The sequence below is a fragment of the Electrophorus electricus genome, chromosome 5, assembly GCF_041902795.1.
Source record: "Electrophorus electricus isolate QZ-2024a chromosome 5, ASM4190279v1, whole genome shotgun sequence".
NCBI lineage: Eukaryota > Metazoa > Chordata > Actinopteri > Gymnotiformes > Gymnotidae > Electrophorus > Electrophorus electricus.
Window position 1 is genome coordinate 14,804,483 of NC_137501.1, and position 22,122 is coordinate 14,826,604.

General features: G+C 38.5%; 1 protein-coding gene across 1 annotated transcript in view; it reads left to right on the forward strand.

The window, feature by feature from the left end:
• The window catches only part of LOC113569091 (uncharacterized), a 207,949-nt gene that overhangs the window by 180,376 nt on the left and 5,451 nt on the right, over positions 1 to 22,122 (forward strand). Inside the window, exons 33-36 of the mRNA XM_081714267.1 lie at positions 3,440 to 3,916; positions 8,618 to 9,100; positions 14,028 to 14,468; positions 19,133 to 19,582. Coding sequence (XP_081570393.1) covers positions 3,440 to 3,916; positions 8,618 to 9,100; positions 14,028 to 14,468; positions 19,133 to 19,582 — 1,851 coding nt within the window. The remainder of the gene's footprint in view (positions 1 to 3,439; positions 3,917 to 8,617; positions 9,101 to 14,027; positions 14,469 to 19,132; positions 19,583 to 22,122) is intronic.

Consider the following 22,122-nt stretch of genomic DNA (forward strand, 5'->3'; position numbering starts at 1 on the left):
TCAGGGTCATTGAACCAACACGGAGAGCACGGGGATACATGACAAACGAGACAAGGGCTAGAATACACGAGTAACTAAACACAAACAGCGAGGAGAACTAAACACACGAAAGCACACAGGAGAAGCAGGCTATAACAGAGCAGGAAACACAGAGGCTAGGATAACAGGAAGGCACGGAGTACAAAGAAACAACCATTAGAATAAACATATATAACCATCAATGAACAGCCCCAACCAAGGCACACAACAGGGTTTAAATACATGAACCAAAGGTAGAAATGAGGGACAGGCGCAAGCAATCAAATGAGGGGTGGAGAAAACGAAACCAAGGCATGGAAGCAGGGAGTGCAGGAAAACAGACGACACGGAAACCATGACAACAGGGACGGCAGGATGACAGCCATTCCTGACAATAGTTTACAAGGAATTAACAGCAGCAGCATTTATTCAGTAAGAGGTTAAGTGTTAAAAAATGAAACAAAGCCCCCAGTCCCTGGAACACATTGGAGATTTGACCATCAAATATTAAAACCCTGTGGGAAGTTCAGTCTGAGAACTGAGTGGATTCTTTAAGGAAGAGAATTATGAAATAGTCTAAAAGCACCATCTTCTCCAACAACCTTGACACCAAGAACTGCAACTTTCCCAGTGATGCAGACGGTTCTGTTCCCTCCCACTTCCACCTGTACTCCGGTACATAATCTTACAGGATTTGTCATGGACCAGTCAAATCCTGTCTCATCTACATTGTAGATATTCTGGGGTTTTGTTGTGACATCTGTGAGATGAGCATATCAAAGCAGTGGGTGAATATGCCAGTATCAGCTGAGGTCCTCACTGTAGCCACAGGAAACTGTTCTGATTTGTGAATGGTCTGCTCCAGATGATCTCACATAAAATGGTAAAATCATTTTCTCCCAGTGGAGAAAGGGCACTGAATTCCACTAGCCAGATTATAATCCAGAACAAGATGTAAAAGGTCTGTTTGAGTGAATCTCCAACCCCAGTCACACAGGACCTGCCAGGATTGTAAACAGACTTGAACACAATAGTCTAAACCACCTTTAAAATCACACTGCAACCTCATATTTGTTATTCATTTATTCCATTAAATTTAGCATTTATTTTGCATATCATAATTTCTTATTTGCAGCCAGTACAGCGAAAACTGATACAAGTTCGCACTTGGAGGGACTCCTCATTAAAACACTTTAAGGTCATTTTAAATGGAGTTTACTAGGCTTAAATGGTTTCAAAGTGACTAATGGTTAAAAAGACAATGTGTTAATTTTTAAATAAAAGATATATTTGCATGCATGGAGCCCAAATATAACGTAGACTAAGCATCATATTATTATTTTACCCACACACAGAAATATTATGTTATTCTCATTCAAAGATTGCTTATTGCTTGTAGTCGGCATGCTTTTTGTTGTGCTGTATCATTTAAACCCACCTTTTTAAAAAATCTAATTTTTGAAAATATTCAGATGTCCTGAAAAATGTCCTTATATGTAGACATGTGAATGTAATTAGAAACTCTGTGTGCATACTTGGTATTGTTAAATATAGGTGCATCTCTCAGTGAAGCTAATGTTTTGACCTTGAGATTAGCTGTCACAATGAGAGAGGCAGGGCAAGACACAAGTGTGTTGTTGAACTTTGTTTATTAGGAAAAACAGAAACATAATCCAAGAGCAGATTTCCAGAAAGCATGATAAACAAAAAACAAAGCGAGGATAACCAGGAAGGGAAACACGGAGGTAAAACTAATAAAAAACAGATTAAGGACACAGGAACAGGGAACAATATGGAAAACGATCAGGCAGGGCAAGAATACATACAGTAGAACTCCAGTGTAGTGGCATGTTGTTTGATACTGAGGCATCAAAGCTCATATCACTATTGCAAAGCACATTGATTCAACACAGTGTACTGAAGCTTGTATGATAGTTACTATTACCATGTGACTAATGACTGGATAGTGGTGGGACTGTTTGTTAGGTTTAGCACTGTCCTATAACTTGCTAGCTATAAGGGGGTGAAATCCTTTTACTACAAAACTTGAAATTTTCTGGGAAATATGGAAGCCAAAAGGGTGAAGAAACGTCACAAAACTTTCAGAACATGTCAACCTGTTGTCTCCCAGTGCAGTTTACAGCATTTTATTGTATTCCATTTTCACATAAAAAGGGAAACAATTATTTTCAACATTTTATTGTAGAACGTTAACAACTAAACATCATTAATGATCATCAGATTTTTTAAATGAAATATGAAAATGGTGTTGTGTTGTATACTTTCCTGTACTTCACAGTTTTGAAATTATGACTGCTATAATTTTCAAAGACCATTGCCTTTCAGTGCTCCAATGTTTCAAATCTTTTACCAACACTGTCAGGAAGAAGCTCCAAACGTAGCCTACTACATAGTGTATACTGTATACTGGTCCCCAAAGCAGTATGCTGTATAGTATCCAGTATGCACCAAATGCAAACCATGCTACGAAGTCATGTGAACATATGAAGGTTCCACCCACTTGTATAAGATTTTCTGCCACCGTTGCATACGGGATGCAGTACGCTACAAAGAGCTCTGGTCGCCTACTGGAATATTAGGCTGGAGTAGGACGTCATTTGGGTATCTTTCTCATACTAGAAAAATGTATTTTATTCTCATACTGCATACAGCGTACTGGTTTGGTGGCCCTATCAGTATTTCAGTAGTATGTAGTAGGCCATTTCAAGCACTGCAATGGTTTCCTCTGTCCATCACTACTCAAACAAAAAGGGTGAAGACAGCCCAAAAAAACAAGAAATGAAGACACAGAAACACGAGGTATAAATACACAGAGCAATCAAATCAGAAAAGAAACAGATGAGACAAATCAAGGGTGGGGAAAACTGGAACAAGGGGCGGAAACGAACAGAAGCAACAGAAAGGAACACATAGTTAGGCATCACTATAGTGGAGTGTAGTAGTGCTCTTCAGTGTAGTGGAGCTGAGCGCAGTGACCTTTGACCTCCAGCACTTCACCCTCATCTTTACAGGCATCATATCCCATGTTAAACGGTCAAGCGATAAAAACAAATGGAAAACATGAAATCATGAAATGTATAATATCATTTTGCATTCAATTTCTTAGTCAATGAAGTTGAAGAAACAAACTTTCTCCAGTATGGTGCATTATGGGTGTAGGAGAACAATCATTGTCTTCACTGTACTCACACCTGCTGTACACCACCAGTTCAGTTCATTTGTGCCACTTCAGTTTGAGCTGCTCTACCTGCATGTTTGTATGATAGAGCTGGTTGAAGCTGATTGAGGGTTAATATAAATAGACTATTTCACCAAACTATGTGGGTTAAGGTGTCATTTCAGGATCCCTGTTTTATTTTATTTTCAGTCTCTTTTCTGTGACCCTCTTGTTTTCCAACAGGTTTGATTATTTTTTTTATGATGATGAGGAATATAAAATGATAGCAGTGGAGTTCCTGCTGAAGCTGACTGTTGCAGCAGCAGAGTGTGATGCAGCTACAGGAGAGAGTTTCACTAAGCTGCTGACATCTGTGTGCAGCTACACAACCTTCCCTTTTAGAGATGATGATGATGATGATGATGATGATGATGATTGTATTGAACAAAAGTGCTTTACTGACTTCCTGCTGGATTTGTACTCACACGTGAAGGACTCTGAGACTCAAACAGGCAGGAGTGTCCTTCCAGCATTACAGCCAGTTTACCAGTCAGCTCCTGCAGTCTGGAAAATAGACCTCTCAGAGAGAAAGACCTCCCTCTTCCTAGAAGTGCTGAAACTCCAAACAGGGAAGAAACCAGTAGAGCTGTTCGACTGGTCAGATGAAGAGAGTGAAGTGAGGAGTTTCCTTCAGTGTCTGCCCTACATCTCCCAGCTGAGGTGAGTGAGAAGCTTTTATAAGTATTACAGGAGTAACGTTTAAGTTTGAAACTGTTTGTTTTGCATGTTAATGAGATTTTAGCATGGACTTTCTTTTTGTGAGGTGGTCACTGTGAGTGATCAGCAGTTGGTGCAGGTTAGATGTGTGAATGAAATGTTGATTTGCATTTAGTATGAGTTCAGGATTATAAAAATTTGGCCAACTCCACATTCAGATACTAAATCAGAAATAAGGTCTGAATGACCTAATAAATTAACCTCCCTTCAAAGTATATATAAAACACTACATTAGAGATTAAGTGTTTGCTGAGGTGGGTAAAATGAATAAACAAGCCATCAAATCTCAGTTGTAATGTGCTCTGAAAAGTTCTGAGAAGTAATTTTTTATGAATCTACCTCAAACATGTATCAGATACATGTCACAAAGGAGTCCCAGATAAAGCATAGAAGTAAGTGCAGCTTTAATGTCGAAGTGTCTTAGACTTCACACCTTTTAAGCGTGAGGGGTTTACATACCCTTAATAGGGTCAGTAATAGACAAGTGTGTGACAGTTAGTCGCTATTCAGAAATTGGCGACCTCTGCTGGTAAAAGGAGGAGCCGTCACAGGCAGACGTGACAAACCTCTTACTAGTAATGTATGTGGATTTAAGAAAGGAGCTCTACCAGTATCACCACATTTATGGCCCTTCAGTTATTTAGGAATTGACTGTTCTCAGATTATTCTCATGGAGCTCTGTGGACTGACATGGGGATCTTGAATGTACTTTATTTTCACTATCATGTCAGTGATTTGTTGGTCTGTATCTGTATGTTAATTTCTGTTTTTAACCCTCTACCTGGCCTGTTTTATAAAATGGATACATACCTATCAATAAAATCAAACAAATAAGCAAGACAAACCAACCACAAAACACCTCCAAGTTCTAACCAATTGGTTCACAAGACCGAGCACCCTTATGCAAAAGCTCTGTATAAACTCCTTGTTTATCACATGTCATTTATATTGCTTCATGAATAACTGTGTGATGTGGAACTACATCTAATTTCCATACTAACATTATAACAGCTCCTTAACTGTATCAAACGAGCCCACCAAAATCACTGATATTGGACTGACAGTAGCACCTTTTTAAGCTTGTGTGTTCCAAATAAGACTACATCATGATTTATTGACAAATTATAAATTATAGTTTACAAAGAATTAACAGCAGCAACATTTATTCAGTAAGAGGTTAAGAACACGGGAACAGAGAACAATATGGAAAATGAACAGGCAGGGCAAGAATACATACATTAGAACTCCAGTGTAGTGACGGGATGTTGGATACTGAGGCATCAAAGCTCATATCACTATTGCAAAGCACATTGATTCAACACAGTGTACTGAAGCTTGTATGATAGTTACTATTACCATGTGACTAATGACTGGATAGTGGTGGGACTGTTTGTTAGGTTTAGCACTGTCCTATAACTTGCTAGCTATAAGAGGGTGAAATCCTTTTACTACAAAACTTGAAATTTTCAGGCAAATATGGAAGCCAAAAAGGGGAAGAAACGTTCAAAACCACAGAACATGTCAACCTGTTGTCTCCCAGTGCAGTTTGCAGCATTTTATTGTATTACATTTTCACATGAAAAAGGAAACAATTATTTTAAACATTTCATTGTAGAGTGTTAACAACTAAACATCATTAATGATCATCAGATTTTTTAAATGAAATATAAAATGGTGGTGTGTTGTATGGTTTGTTTTGCTTCGCAGTTTTGAAAGGATCACTGTTTTAATTTCAGATGACCAGCAAGGGTCACTGTTTTGGAATCGCCTTTCAATGCCCAAATGTTTTGACTCTTTTACCAGCACCATCAGAATGAAGCTCCAGACGTAGCCTACTACATAGTGTATACTGAATGCTGCACTCAGTATATACTGTATACTGCATACTGGTCTCCAAAGTAGTATGCAGTGTAGTGTCCTTTATGCACCAAATGCAAACCATACTATGAGGTCATGTGAACGTATGAAAGATGAGCATATCAAAGCAGTGGGTGAATATGCCAGTATCAGCTGAGGTCCTCACTGTAGCCACAGGAAACTGTTCTGATTTGTGAATGGTCTGCTCCAGATGATCTCACATAAAATGGTAAAATCATTTTCTCCCAGTGGAGAAAGGGCACTGAATTCCACTAGCCAGATTATAATCCAGAACAAGATGTAAAAGGTCTGTTTGAGTGAAGCTCCAACCCCAGTCACACAGGACCTGCCAGGATTGGAAACAAACTTGAACACAATAGTCTAAACCACCTTTAAAATCACATCGCAACCTCATATTTGTTATTCATTTATTCCATTAAATTTAGCATTTATTATGCATATCATAACTTATTACTTGCAGCCAGTACAGCGAAAACTGATACAAGTTCGCACTTGGAGGGACTCCTCATTAAAACACTTTAAGGTCATTTTAAATGGAGTTTACTAGGCTTAAATGGTTTCATAGTGACTAATGGTGAAAAAGACAATGTGTTCATTTTTAAATAAAAGATATATTTACATGCATGGAGCCCAAATATAACGTGGACGAAGAATCATATTATTATTTTGCCCACATAGAGAAATATTAAGTTATTCTAATTCAAGGATTGCTTGTTGTCTGTAGTTGGCATGCTTTTTATAGTGCTGTATCATTTAAACCCACCTTTTTAAAAAATCTAATTTTTGAAAATATTGAGATGTCCAGAAAAATGTCCTTATATGTAGACATGTGAATGTAGTTAGAAACTCTGTGTGCATACTTGGTATTGTTAAATATAGGTGCATCTCTCAGTGAAGCTAATGGTTTGACCTTGAGATTAGCTGTCACAATGAGAGAGGCAGGGCAAAACACAAGCGTGTTGTTGAACTTTGTTTATTTGGAAAAACAGAAACATAACCCAAGAGCAGATTTCCAGAAAGCATGATAAACAAAAAACAAAGTGAGGATAACCAGGAAGGGAAACACGGAGGTAAAACTAATAAAAACAGATTAAGAACACAGGAACAGAGAACAATATGGAAAACGAACAGGCAGGGCAAGAATACATACAGTAGAACTCCAGTGTAGTGACGGGATGTTGGATACTGAGGCATCAAAGCTCATATCACTATTGCAAAGCACATTGATTCAACACAGTGTACTGAAGCTTGTATGATAGTTACTATTACCATGTGACTAATGACTGGATAGTGGTGGGACTGTTTGATAGGTTTAGCACTGTCCTATAACTTGCTAGTTATAAGGGGGTGAAATCCTTTTACTACAAAACTTGAAATTTTCAGGCAAATATGGAAGCCAAAAGGGGGAAGAAACGTCACAAAACTTTCAGAACATGTCAACCTGTTGTCTCCCAGTGCAGTTTGCAGCATTTTATTGTATTACATTTTCACATGAAAAAGGAAACAATTATTTTCAACATTTTATTGTAGAACGTTAACAACTAAACATCATTAATGATCATCAGATTTTTAAAATGAAATATGAAAATGGTGGCATGTTGTATACTTTGCTGTACTTCGCGGTTTTGAAAGGTGACTGCTATAATTTTCAAAGACCACCAAGGGTCACTGTTTTGGCATCGGCTTTCAATGCTCCAATGTTTCAAATCTTTTACCAACACTGTCAGGAAGAAGCTCCAAACGTAGCCTACTACATAGTGTATACTGTATACTGGTCCCCAAAGCAGTATGCAGTATAGTATCCAGTATGCACCAAATGCAAACCATGCTACGAAGTCATGTGAACGTATGAAGGTTCCACCCACTTGTATAAGATTTTCTGCCACCGTTGCATACGGGATGCAGTACGCTACAAAGAGCTCTGGTCGCCTACTGGAATATTAGGCTGGAGTAGGACGTCATTTGGGTATCTTTCTCATACTAGAAAAATGTATTTTATTCTCATACTGCATACAGCGTACTGGTTTGGTGGCCCTATCAGTATTTCAGTAGTATGTAGTAGGCCATTTCAAGCACTGCAATGGTTTCCTCTGTCCATCACTACTCAAACAAAAAGGGTGAAGACAGCCCAAAAAAACAAGAAATGAAGACACAGAAACACGAGGTATAAATACACAGAGCAATCAAATCAGAAAAGAAACAGATGAGACAAATCAAGGGTGGGGAAAACTGGAACAAGGGGCGGAAACGAACAGAAACAACAGAAAGGAACACATAGTTAGGCATCACTATAGTGGAGTGTAGTAGTGCTCTTCAGTGTAGTGGAGCTGAGCGCAGTGACCTTTGACCTCCAGCACTTCACCCTCATCTTTACAGGCATCATATCCCATGTTAAACGGTCAAGCGATTAAAAACAAATGGAAAACATGAAATCATGAAATGTATAATATCATTTTGTGTTCAATTTCTTAGTCAATTAAATTGAAGAAACAAACTTTCTCCAGTAGGGTGCATTATGGGTGTAGGAGAACAATCATTGTCTTCACTGTACTCACACCTGCTGTACACCACCAGTTCAGTTCATTTGTGCCACTTCAGTTTGAGCTGTTCTACCTGCATGGTTGTATGATAGAGCTGGTTGAAGCTGATTGAGGGTTAATATAAATAGACTATTTCACCAAAATATGTGGGTTAAGGTGTCATTTCAGGATCCCTGTTTTATTTTATTTTCAGTCTCTTTTCTGTGACCCTCTTGTTTTCCAACAGGTTTAGTGAATTTGCTGATGATGATGATGATGAGGACAATAAAATGGAAGCAGTGGAGTTCCTGCTGAAGCTGACTGTTGCAGCAGCAGAGTGTGATGCAGCTACAGGAGAGAGTTTCACTAAGATGCTGACATCTGTGTGCAGCTACACAACCTTCCCTTTTAGAGATGATGATGATGATGATGATGATGATGATGATTGTATTGAACAAAAGTGCTTTACTGACTTCCTGCTGGATCTGTTCTCACAAGTGAAGAACTATGAGACTCAAACAGGCAGGAGTGTCCTTCCAGCATTACAGCCAGTTTACCAGTCAGCTCCTGCAGTCTGGAAAATAGACCTCTTAGAGAGAAAGACCTCCCTCTTCCTAGAAGTGCTGAAACTCCAAACAGGGAAGAAACCAGTAGAGCTGAGAGGCTGGTCAGATGAAGAGAGTGAAGTGAGGAGTTTCCTTCAGTGTCTGCCCTACATCTCCCAACTGAGGTGAGTGAGAAGCTTTTATAAGTATTACAGGAGATGTGTTTAACTTTGAAACTCTTTGTTTTGCATGTTAATAAGATTTTAGCTGGTCTTTGTTTTTGTGAGTTGGTCTCTGTGAGTGATCAGCAGATGATGATGCAGGTTAGATGTGTGAATTAAATTTTGATTTGCATTTGGTATGAGTTCAGGAATATAAAAGTTTGGCCAACTCCATATTCAGATACTAAATCAGAAATAATGATTGAATGAACCTAATAAATTAACCTCCCTTCAAAGTATATATAAATGACTACATTAGAGTTTAAGTGTTTGCTGAGGAGGGTAAAATTATTAAACCAGCCATCAAATCACAATAGTAACGTGATATGAAAAATCTGAAAAAGTTCTGAGATGTAATTTTTTATGAATCTACCTCAAACATGTATCAGATAAGTGTCACAAAGGAGTCCCAGATAAAGCATAGAATCAAGTGCAGGTTTAATGTCATAGTGTTTTAGACGTCACACCTTTAACCGTGAGGGGTTTAAATACCCTTAATAGGGTCGGTAATAAACAAGTGTGACAATTAGTCGCCATTCAGAAATTAGCGACCTCTGCTGGTAAAAGGAGGAGCCGTCACAGGCAGACGTGACAAACCTCTTACTAGTAATGTATGTGGATTTAAGAAAGGAGCTCTACCAGTATCACCACATTTATGGCCCTTCAGTTATTTAGAAATTGACTGTTCTCAGATTATTCTCATGGAGCTCTGTGGACTGACATGGGGATCTTGAATGTACTTTGTTATTTTTACTATCATGTCAGTGATTTGTTGGTCTGTATCTGTATGTTAATTTCTGTTTTTAACCCTCTACCTGGCCTGTTTTATAAAATGGATACATACTCATCAATAAAATCAAACAAATAACACGACAAACAAAGAAACCACAAAACACGTCCAAGTTCTAACCACTTGGTTCACAAGACCGTGGACCCTTATGTAAAAGCTCTGCATAAACTCCTTGTTTATCACATGTCATATATATTGCTTCAAGAATAACTGTGTGATATCAAACTACATCTAATTTCCATACTAACATTATAACAGCTCATTAACTGTATCCAATAAGCCCACCAAAATCATTTTTCAGGCGTTTTCCATATGAACTAATATTGGACTGATTTTAAACTGGATCTCTGTTGGGCAAATAAAAGATTAATCTCTGATTTGAAAATGTATTTATTATGTTATAAAATGTCCATTTTATAATTTAAAATAGATATTTTATTAAGTAAGTCAAAATTCTGGCAGCGGCTTAATTGGTACAGTAGCACGTTTTAAGCTTGTGTGTTCCAAATAAGACTACATCATGATTTACTGACAAATTATAAAGTATAGTTGTAATATTGAGCGGTAAGGAGGCGGACACACGTGTGGAGAAGAGCGAGATTTAATAGGGGCAAATCCAGAATCAGAGTCGTTCTAACAGTTCAGGGTCATTGAGCCAACACGGAGAGCACGGGGATACATGACAAACGAGACAAGGGCTAGAATACACGAGTAACTAAACACAAACAGCGACGAGAACTAAACACACGAAAGCACACAGGATAAGCAGGCTATAACAGAGCAGGAAACACAGAGGCTAGGATAACACGAAGGCACGGAGTACAAAGAAACAACCATTAGAATAAACATATATAACCATCAATGAACAGCCCCAACCAAGGCACACAACAGGGTTTAAATACATGAACCAAAGGTAGAAACGAGGGACAGGTGCAAGCAATCAAATGAGGGGTGGAGAAAACGAAACCAAGGCATGGAAGCAGGGAGTGCAGGAAAACAGACGACACGGAAACCATGACAACCGGGGCGGCAGGATGACAGCCATTCCCGACAATAGTTTACAAGGAATTAACAGCAGCAGCATTTATTCAGTAAGAGGTTAAGTGTTAAAAAATGAAACAAAGCCCCCAGTCCCTGGAACACATTGGAGATTTGACCATCAAATATTAAAACCCTGTGGGAAGTTCAGTCTGAGAACTGAGTGGATTCTTTAAGGAAGAGATTTATGAAATAGTCTAAAAGCACCATCTTCTCCAACAACCTTGACACCAAGAACTGCAACATTCCCAGTGATGCAGACGGTTCTGTTCCCTCCCACTTCCACCTGTACTCCGGTACATAATCTTACAGGATTTGTCATGGACCAGTCACATCCTGTCTCATCTACATTGTAGATATTCTGGGGTTTTGTTGTGACATCTGTGAGATGAGCATATCAAAGCAGTGGGTGAATATGCCAGTATCAGCTGAGGTCCTCACTGTAGCCACAGGAAACTGTTCTGATTTGTGAATGGTCTGCTCCAGATGATCTCACATAAAATGGTAAAATCATTTTCTCCCAGTGGAGAAAGGGCACTGAATTCCACTAGCCAGATTATAATCCAGAACAAGATGTAAAAGGTCTGTTTGAGTGAAGCTCCAACCCCAGTCACACAGGACCTGCCAGGATTGGAAACAGACTTGAACACAATAGTCTAAACCACCTTTAAGATCACATTGCAACCTCATATTTGTTATTCATTTATTCCATTAAATTTAGCATTTATTATGCATATCGTAACTTATTACTTGCAGCCAGTACAGCGAAAACTGATACAAGTTCGCACTTGGAGGAACTCCTCATTAAAACACTTTAAGGTCATTTTAAATGGAGTTTACTAGGCTTAAATGGTTTCAAAGTGACTAATGGTTAAAAAGACAATGTGTTAATTTTTAAATAAAAGATATATTTGCATGCATGGAGCCCAAATATAACGTAGACTAAGCATCATATTATTATTTTACCCACACACAGAAATATTATGTTATTCTCATTCAAAGATTGCTTATTGCTTGTAGTCGGCATGCTTTTTTTGTGCTGTATCATTTAAACCCACCTTTTTAAAAAATCTAATTTTTGAAAATATTCAGATGTCCTGAAAAATGTCCTTATATGTAGACATGTGAATGTAATTAGAAACTCTGTGTGCATACTTGGTATTGTTAAATATAGGTGCATCTCTCAGTGAAGCTAATGTTTTGACCTTGAGATTAGCTGTCACAATGAGAGCGGCAGGGCAAGACACAAGTGTGTTGTTGAACTTTGTTTATTAGGAAAAACAGAAACATAATCCAAGTGCAGATTTCCAGAATGCATGATAAACAAAAAACAAAGCGAGGATAACCAGGAAGGGAAACACGGAGGTAAAAGTAATAAAAAACAGATTAAGAACACGGGAACAGAGAACAATATGGAAAACGAACAGGCAGGGCAAGAATACATACAGCAGAACTCCAGTGTAGTGACGGGATGTTGGATACTGAGGCATCAAAGCTCATATCACTATTGCAAAGCACATTGATTCAACACAGTGTACTGAAGCTTGTATGATAGTTACTATTACCATGTGACTAATGACTGGATAGTGGTGGGACTGTTTGTTAGGTTTAGCACTGTCCTATAACTTGCTAGCTATAAGGGGGTGAAATCCTTTTACTACAAAACTTGAAATTTTCAGGCAAATATGGAAGCCAAAAAGGGGAAGAAACGTCACAAAACTTTCAGAACATGTCAACCTGTTGCCTCCCAGTGCAGTTTGCAGTATTTTATTGTATTCCATTTTCACATAAAAAGGGAAACAATTATTTTCAACATTTTATTGTAGAACGTTAACAACTAAACATCATTAATGATCATCAGATTTTTTAAATGAAATATGAAAATGGTGTCGTGTTGTATACTTTCCTGTACTTCACAGTTCTGAAGTTATGACTGCTATAATTTTCAAAGACCACCAGGGGTCACTGTTTTGGCATCGGCTTTCAATGCTCCAATGTTTCAAATCTTTTACCAACACTGTCAGGAAGAAGCTCCAAACGTAGCCTACTACATAGTGTATACTGTATACTGGTCCCCAAAGCAGTATGCTGTATAGTATCCAGTATGCACCAAATGCAAACCATGCTACGAAGTCATGTGAACGTATGAAGGTTCCGCCCACTTGTGAAAGATTTCCTGTTTCCGTTGCATACGGGATGCAGTACGCTACAAAGAGCTCTGGTCGCGTACTGGAATATTAGGCTGGAGTAGGACGTCATTTGGGTATCTTTCTCATACTAGAAAAATGTGTTTTATTCTCATACTGCATACAGCGTACTGGTTTGGTGGCCCTATCAGTATTTCAGTATTATGTAGTAGGCCATTTCAAGCACTGCAATGGTTTCCTCTGTCCGTCACCACTCAAACAAAAAGGGTGAAGACAGCCCAAAAAAACAAGAGATGAAGACACAGAAACACGAGGTATAAATACACAGAGCAATCAAATCAGAAAAGAAACAGATGAGACAAATCAAGGGTGGGGAAAACTGGAACAAGGGGCGGAAACGAACAGAACCAACAGAAAGGAACACATAGTTAGGCATCACTATAGTGGAGTGTAGTAGTGCTCTTCAGTGTAGTGGAGCTGAGCGCAGTGACCTTTGACCTCCAGCACTTCACCCTCATCTTTACAGGCATCATATCCCGTGTTAAACGGTCAAGCGATAAAAACAAATGTAAAACATGAAATCATGAAATGTATAATATCATTTTGTGTTCAATTTCTTAGTCAATTAAATTGAAGAAATAAACTTTCTCCAGTAGGATGCATTATGGGTGTAGGAGAACAATCATTATTTTCATTGTGTTTATACCTGCTGTACACCACCAGTTCAGTTCATTTGTGCCACTTCAGTTTGAGCTGCTCTACCTGCATAGTTGTGTGATTGAGCTGGTTGAAGCTGATTGAGGGTTAATGTGAGCTCGGCCACTGTCTGTTTTTACTTTGTTATTGCTTAGGTTTCTGCTTTTTTATTGTTTTATTTTTGTTAAATCTCTCTTATTGACTCTTTGCATTCCAACAGGTTTGAGCGTCCTGGTCATTATAATAAAGAAAAGAGAAGATCTATAATGAAGTTTCTGCTGAAGCTGAATGTTGCAGCAGCAGAGTGTGATGCAGCTACCGGAGAGAGTTTCACTAAGCTGCTGACATCTGTGTGCAGCTACACAACCTTCCCTTTATATTCTAAGAGTGCTTATCAGTGTGATTTCCTGCTGGATCTGTACTCAGAAGTGAAGACCTATGAGACTCAAACAGGCAGGAGTGTCCTTCCAGCATTACAGCCAGTTTACCAGTCAGCTCCTGCAGTCTGGAAAATAGACCTCTTAGAGAGAAAGACCTCCCTCTTCCTAGAAGTGCTGAAACTCCAAACAGTGAAGAAACCAGTGGAGCTTAATGACTGGTCATATGAAGAGAGTGAAGTGAGGAGTTTCCTTCAGTGTCTGCCCTACATCTCCCAGCTGAGGTGAGTGAGAAGCTTTTATAAGTATTACAGGGGTGACGTTTAAGTTTGAATCTGTTTGTTTTGCATGTTAATGAGATTTTAACTGGTCTTTGTTTTTGTGAGTTGGTCTCTGTGAGTGATCAGCAGATGGTGGAGGTTAGATGTGTGAATGAAATGTTGATTTGCATTTAGTATGAGTTCAGGATTCTAAAGGTTTGACCAATTCCACATTCAGATACTAAATCAGAAATAAGGATTGAATGAACCTAATAAATTAACCTCACTTCAAAGTATATATAAATCACTACAGTAGAGATTAAGTGTTTGCTGAGGAAGGTAAAATTAATAAACAAGCCATCAAATCTCAGCAGTAAAGTGATCTGAAAAAGGTCTGATAAATAATTTTTTACGAATCTATCTCAAACATGTATCAGATATGTGTCACAAAGGAGAGTCAGATAAAGTACAATATCAAGTGTACGTTTGATGTCTTAGTGTCTAATACTTCACATCTAAGATTGAGGGGTTTAAATACCCTTAATAGGGTCAGTAATAGACAACAAATGAGCAACAATTGGGCGCTATTCAGGAATTGGCGCCCTCTGCTGGTGAAAGGAGGAAACGTCACAGGCCTACATGACAATAAACCTCAATGGTTTACTAGTGAATCTCTGATTTAAGAGAGAAGCTCTACCAGTTTCACATTTATGGCACTTTAATTATTTAGGAATTGACTGTTCTCAGTCTCAACTGACTGTTCTTTATCACATGTCATATATATTACTTCAAGAATAACTGTGTGATGGGGAACTACATCTAATTTCCATACTAATATAACAGCTCATTAACTGTATCCAATGAGCCCCAAAAAATGTTTTTCAGGCATTTTCCATATTGAATTGATATTGGGCTGATTTAAAATGGATCTCTGTTAGGCAAAGGAATGATTAATCTCTAATTTGAAAATGTATTTATTATATTGTAAAATGTCCATTTTATAATTTAAAATAGATATTTTATGAAGTAAGTCAAAATTCTGGCATCGGCTTAATTGGTACAGTAGCACGTTTTAAGCTTGTGTGTTCCAAATAAGACTACATCATGATTTACTGACAAATTATAAAGTATAGTTGTAATGTTGAGCGGTAAGGAGGCGGACACACGTGCGGAGAAGAGCGAGATTTAATAGGGGCAAATCCAGAATCAGAGTCGTTCTAACAGTTCAGGGTCATTGAGCCAACATGGAGAGCACGGGGATACATGACAAACGAGACAAGGGCTAGAATACACGAGTAATTAAACACAAACAGTGACGAGAACGAAACACACAAAAGCACACAGGAGAAGCAGGCTATAACAGAGCAGGAAACACAGAGGCTAGGATAACACGAAGGCACGGAGTACAAAGAAACAACCATTAGAATAAACATATATAACGATCAATGAACAGCCCCAACCAAGGCACACAACAGGGTTTAAATACATGAACCAAAGGTAGAAATGAGGGACAGGTGCAAGCAATCAAATGAGGGGTGGAGAAAACGAAACCAAGGCATGGAAGCAGGGAGCGCAGGAAAACAGACGACACGGAAACCATGACAACAGGGACGGCAGGATGACAGCCATTCCTGACAATAGTTTACAAGGAATTAACAGCAGCAGCATTTATTCAGTAAGAGGTTAAGTGTTAAAAAATGAAAAAAAGCCCCAAGTCCCTGGAACACATTGGAGATTTGACCATCAAATATTAAAACCCTGTGGGAAGTTCAGTCTGAGAACTGAGTGGATTCTTTAAGGAAGAGATTTATGAAATAGTCTAAAAGCACCATCTTCTCCAACAACCTTGACACCAAGAACTGCAACATTCCCAGTGATGCAGACGGTTCTGTTCCCTCCCACTTCCACCTGTACTCCGGTACATAATCTTACAGGATTCGTCATGGACCAGTCACATCCTGTCTCATCTACATTGTAGATATTCTGGGGTTTTGTTGTGACATCTGTGAGATGAGCATATCAAAGCAGTGGGTGAATATGCCAGTATCAGCTGAGGTCCTCACTGTAGCCACAGGAAACTGTTCTGATTTGTGAATGGTCTGCTCAGGATGATCTCACATAAAATGGTAAAATCATTTTCTCCCAGTGGAGAAAGGGCACTGAATTCCACTAGCCAGATTATAATCCAGAACAAGATGTAAAAGGTCTGTTTGAGTGAAGCTCCAACCCCAGTCACACAGGACCTGCCAGGATTGGAAACAGACTTGAACACAATAGTCTAAACCACCTTTAAAATCACATTGCAACCTCATATTTGTTATTCATTTATTCCATTAAATTTAGCATTTATTATGCATATCGTAACTTATTACTTGCAGCCATTACAGCGAAAACTGATACAAGTTCGCACTTGGAGGAACTCCTCATTAAAACACTTTAAGGTCATTTTAAATGGAGTTTACTAGGCTTAAATGGTTTCAAAGTGACTAATGGTGAAAAAGACAATGTTTTCATTTTTAAATAAAAGATATATATATATATATATATGCATGGAGCCTAAATATAACGTGGACTAAGAATCATATTATTATTTTGCCCACATAGAGAAATATTAAGTTATTCTAATTCAAGGATTGCTAGTTGTCTGTAGTTGGCATGGTTTTTGTTGTGCTGTATCATTTAAACCCACCTTTTTAAAAAATCAAATTTTTGAAAATATTCAGATGTCCAGAAAAATGTCCTTATATGTAGACATGTGAATGTAATTAGAAACTCTGTGTGCATACTTGGTATTGTTAAATATAGGTGCATCTCTCAATGAAGCTAATGGTTTGACCTTGAGATTAGCTGTCACAATGAGAGAGGCAGGGCAAGACACAAGTGTGTTGTTGAACTTTGTTTATTAGGAAAAACAGAAACATAATCCAAGAGCAGATTTCCAGAAAGCATGATAAACAAAAAACAAAGTGAGGAAAACCAGGAAGGGAAACACGGATGTAAAACTAATAAAAACAGATTAAGAACACGGGAACAGAGAACAATATGGAAAACGAACAGGCAGGGCAAGAATACATACAGTAGAACTCCAGTGTAGTGACGGGATGTTGGATACTGAGGCATCAAAGCTCATATCACTATTGCAAAGCACATTGATTCAACACAGTGTACTGAAGCTTGTATGATAGTTACTATTACCATGTGACTAATGACTGGATAGTGGTGGGACTGTTTGTTAGGTTTAGCACTGTCCTATAACTTGCTAGCTATAAGGGGGTGAAATCCTTTTACTACAAAACTTGAAATTTTCTGGGAAATATGGAAGCCAAAAGGGTGAAGAAACGTCACAAAACTTTCAGAACATGTCAACCTGTTGTCTCCCAGTGCAGTTTACAGCATTTTATTGTATTCCATTTTCACATAAAAAGGGAAACAATTATTTTCAACATTTTATTGTAGAACGTTAACAACTAAACATCATTAATGATCATCAGATTTTTTAAATGAAATATGAAAATGGTGTTGTGTTGTATACTTTCCTGTACTTCACAGTTTTGAAATTATGACTGCTATAATTTTCAAAGACCACCAGGGGTCACTGTTTTGGCATCGCCTTTCAATGCTCCAATGTTTAAAATCTTTTACCAACACTGTCAGGAAGAAGCCCCAAACGTAGCCTACTGCATAGTGTATACTGTATACTGGTCCCCAAAGCAGTATGCAGTTTAGTATCCAGTATGCACCAGATGCAAACCATACTACGAAGTCATGTGAACGTATGAAGGTTCCGCCCACTTGTGAAAGATTTTCTGCCACTGTTGCCTATTGGATGCAATACGCTACAAAGAGCTCTGGTCGCGTACTGGAATATTAGGCTGGAGTAGGACGTCATTTGGGTATCTTTCTCATACTAGAAAAATGTATTTTATTCTCATACTGCATACAGCGTACTGGTTTGGTGGCCCTATCAGTATTTCAGTAGTATGTAGTAGGCCATTTCAAGCACTGCAATGGTTTCCTCTGTCCATCACTACTCAAACAAAAAGGGTGAAGACAGCCCAAAAAAACAAGAGATGAAGACACAGAAACACGAGGTATAAATACACAGAGCAATCAAATCAGAAAAGAAACAGATGAGACAAATCAAGGGTGGGGAAAACTGGAACAAGGGGCGGAAACGAACAGAACCAACAGAAAGGAACACATAGTTAGGCATCACTATAGTGGAGTGTAGTAGTGCTCTTCAGTGTAGTGGAGCTGAGCGCAGTGACCTTTGACCTCCAGCATTTCACCCTCATCTTTAAAGGCATCATGTCCTGTGTTAAACGGTCAAGTGATAAAAACAAATGTAAAACATGAAATCATGAAATGTATATCATTTTGCATTCAATTTCTTAGTCAATTAAATTGAAGAAACAAACTTTCTCCAGTAGGATGCATTATGGGTGTAGGAGAACAATCATTATTTTCATTGCGTTAACACCTGCTGTACACCACCAATTCAGTTCATTTGTGCCACTTCAGCTTGATCTGTTCTACCTGCATGGTTGTATGATAGAGCTGGTTGAAGCTGATTGAGGGTTAATAAAAATTGACTATTTCCCCAATTTATGTGGGTTAAGGTGTCATTTCAGGGTCCCTGTTTTATTTTATTTTCAATCTCTGTTCTGTGACACTCTGTTTTCCAACAGGTTTAGTGAATTTGATTATGATGATAAGGAATATAAAATGGAAGCAGTGGAGTTCCTGCTGAAGCTGACTGTTGCAGCAGCAGAGTGTGATGCAGCTACAGGAGAGAGTTTCACTAAGCTGCTGACATCTGTGTGCAGCTACACAACCTTCCCTTTTTCAGATGATATGCACTTTGGAACTTTACAGTGTGATTTCCTGCTGGATCTGTACTCAGAAGTGAAGGACTATGAGACTCAAACAGGCAGGAGTGTCCTTCCAGCATTACAGCCAGTTTACCAGTCAGCTCCTGCAGTCTGGAACATAAACCTCTCAGAGAGAAAGACCTCCCTCTTCCTAGAAGTGCTGAAACTCCAAACAGCAAAGAAACCAGTAGAGCTGTGGGACTGGTCAGATGAAGAGAGTGAAGTGAGGAGTTTCCTTCAGTGTCTGCCCTACATCTCCCAGCTGAGGTGAGTGAGAAGATTTTATTACAGGAGTAACGTTTAAGTTTGAACCTGTTTGTTTTGCATGTTAATGAGATTTTAGCTGGTCTTTGTTTTTGTGAGTTGGTCTCTGTGAGTGATCAGCAGATGGTGCAGGTTAGATGTGTGAATGAAATCTTGATTTGCATTTGGTATGAGTTCAGGATTCTAAATGTTTGGCCAACTCCACATTCAGATACTAAATCAGAAGTAAGGTTTGAATGAACCTAATAAATTAACCTTACTTTACAGTATATATAAATCACTACATTAGAGATTAAGTGTTTGTTGAGGAGGGTAAAATGAATAAACAAGCCATCAAATCTCCGTAGTAACGTGATCTGAAAAAGTTCTGAGAAGTAATTTTTTTATGAATTTACCTCAAACATGTATCAGATAAGTGCCACAAAGGAGAGCCAGATAAAGCATAGAAGCAAGTGCAGGTTTAATGTCGTAGTGTCTTAGACTTCACACCTTTAAGCGTGAGGGGTTTAAATACCCTTAATAGGGTCAGTAATAGACAAGTGTGTGACAGTTAGTCGCTATTCAGAAATTGGCGACCTCTGCTGGTAAAAGGAGGAGCCGTCACAGGCAGACATGACAAACCTCTTACTAGTAATGTATGTGGATTTAAGAAAGGAGCTCTACCAGTATCACCACATTTATGGCCCTTCATTTATTTAGGAATTGACTGTTCTCAGATTATTCTCATGGAGCTCTGTGGACTGACATGGGGATCTTGAATGTACTTTATTTTTACTATCATGTCAGTGATTTGTTGGTCTGTATCTGTATGTTAATTTCTGTTTTTAACCCTCTACCTGGCCTGTTTTATAAAATGGATACATACCTATCAATAAAATCAAACAAATAAGCAAGACAAACCAACCACAAAACACGTCCAAGTTCTAACCAATTGGTTCACAAGACCGAGCACCCTTATGCAAAAGCTCTGTATAAACTCCTTGTTTATCACATGTCATTTATATTGCTTCATGAATAACTGTGTGATGTGGAACTACATCTAATTTCCATACTAACATTATAACAGCTCCTTAACTGTATCAAACGAGCCCACCAAAATCACTGATATTGGACTGACAGTAGCACCTTTTAAGCTTGTGTGTTCCAAATAAGACTACATCATGATTTATTGACAAATTATAAATTATAGTTTACAAAGAATTAACAGCAGCAACATTTATTCAGTAAGAGGTTAAGAACATGGGAACAGGGAACAATATGGAAAACGAACAGGCAGGGCAAGAATACATACAGTAGAACTCCAGTGTAGTGACGGGATGTTGGATACTGAGGCATCAAAGCTCATATCACTATTGCAAAGCACATTGATTCAACACAGTGTACTGAAGCTTGTATGATAGTTACTATTACCATGTGACTAATGACTGGATAGTGGTGGGACTGTTGGTTAGGTTTAGCACTGTCCTATAACTTGCTAGCTATAAGGGGTGAAATCCTTTTACTCCAAAACTTGAAATTTTCTGGAAAATATGGAAGCCAAAAGGGGGAAGAAACGTCACAAAACTTTCAGAACATGTCAACCCGTTGTCTCCCAGTGCAGTTTGCAGCATTTTATTGTATTACATTTTCGCATAAAAAGGGAAACAATTATTTTCAACATTTTATTGTAGAACGTTAACAACTAAACATCATTAATGATCATCAGATTTTTTAAATGAAATATGAAAATGGTGGCGTGTTGTATACTTTGCTGTACTTCACAGTTTTGAAATTATGACTGCTATAATTTTCAAAAACCACCAGGGGTCACTGTTTTGGCATCGCCTTTCAATGCTCCAATGTTTCAAATCTTTTACCAACACTGTCAGGAAGAAGCCCCAAACATAGCCTACTACATAGTGTTTACTGTATACTGGTCCCCAAAGCAGTATGCAGTGTAGTGTCCTTTATGCACCAAATGCAAACCATGCTACGAAGTCATGTGAACGTATGAAGGTTCCGCCCACTTGTGAAAGATTTCCTGCCACCGTTGCATACGGGATGCAGTACGCTACAAAGAGCTCTGGTCGCGTACTGGAATATTAGGCTGGAGTAGGACGTCATTTGGGTATCTTTCTCATACTAGAAAAATGTATTTTATTCTCATACTGCATACAGCGTACTGGTTTGGTGGCCCTATCAGTATTTCAGTAGTATGTAGTAGGCCATTTCAAGCACTGCAATGGTTTCCTCTGTCCATCACTACTCAAACAAAAAGGGTGAAGACAGCCCAAAAAACCAAGAGATGAAGACACAGAAACACGAGGTATAAATACACAGAGCAATCAAATCAGAAAAGAAACAGATGAGACAAATCAAGGGTGGGGAAAACTGGAACAAGGGGCGGAAACGAACAGAAGCAACAGAAAGGAACACATAGTTAGGCATCACTATAGTGGAGTGTAGTAGTGCTCTTCAGTGTAGTGGAGCTGAGCGCAGTGACCTTTGACCTCCAGCACTTCACCCTCATCTTTACAGGCATCATATCCCGTGTTAAATGGTCA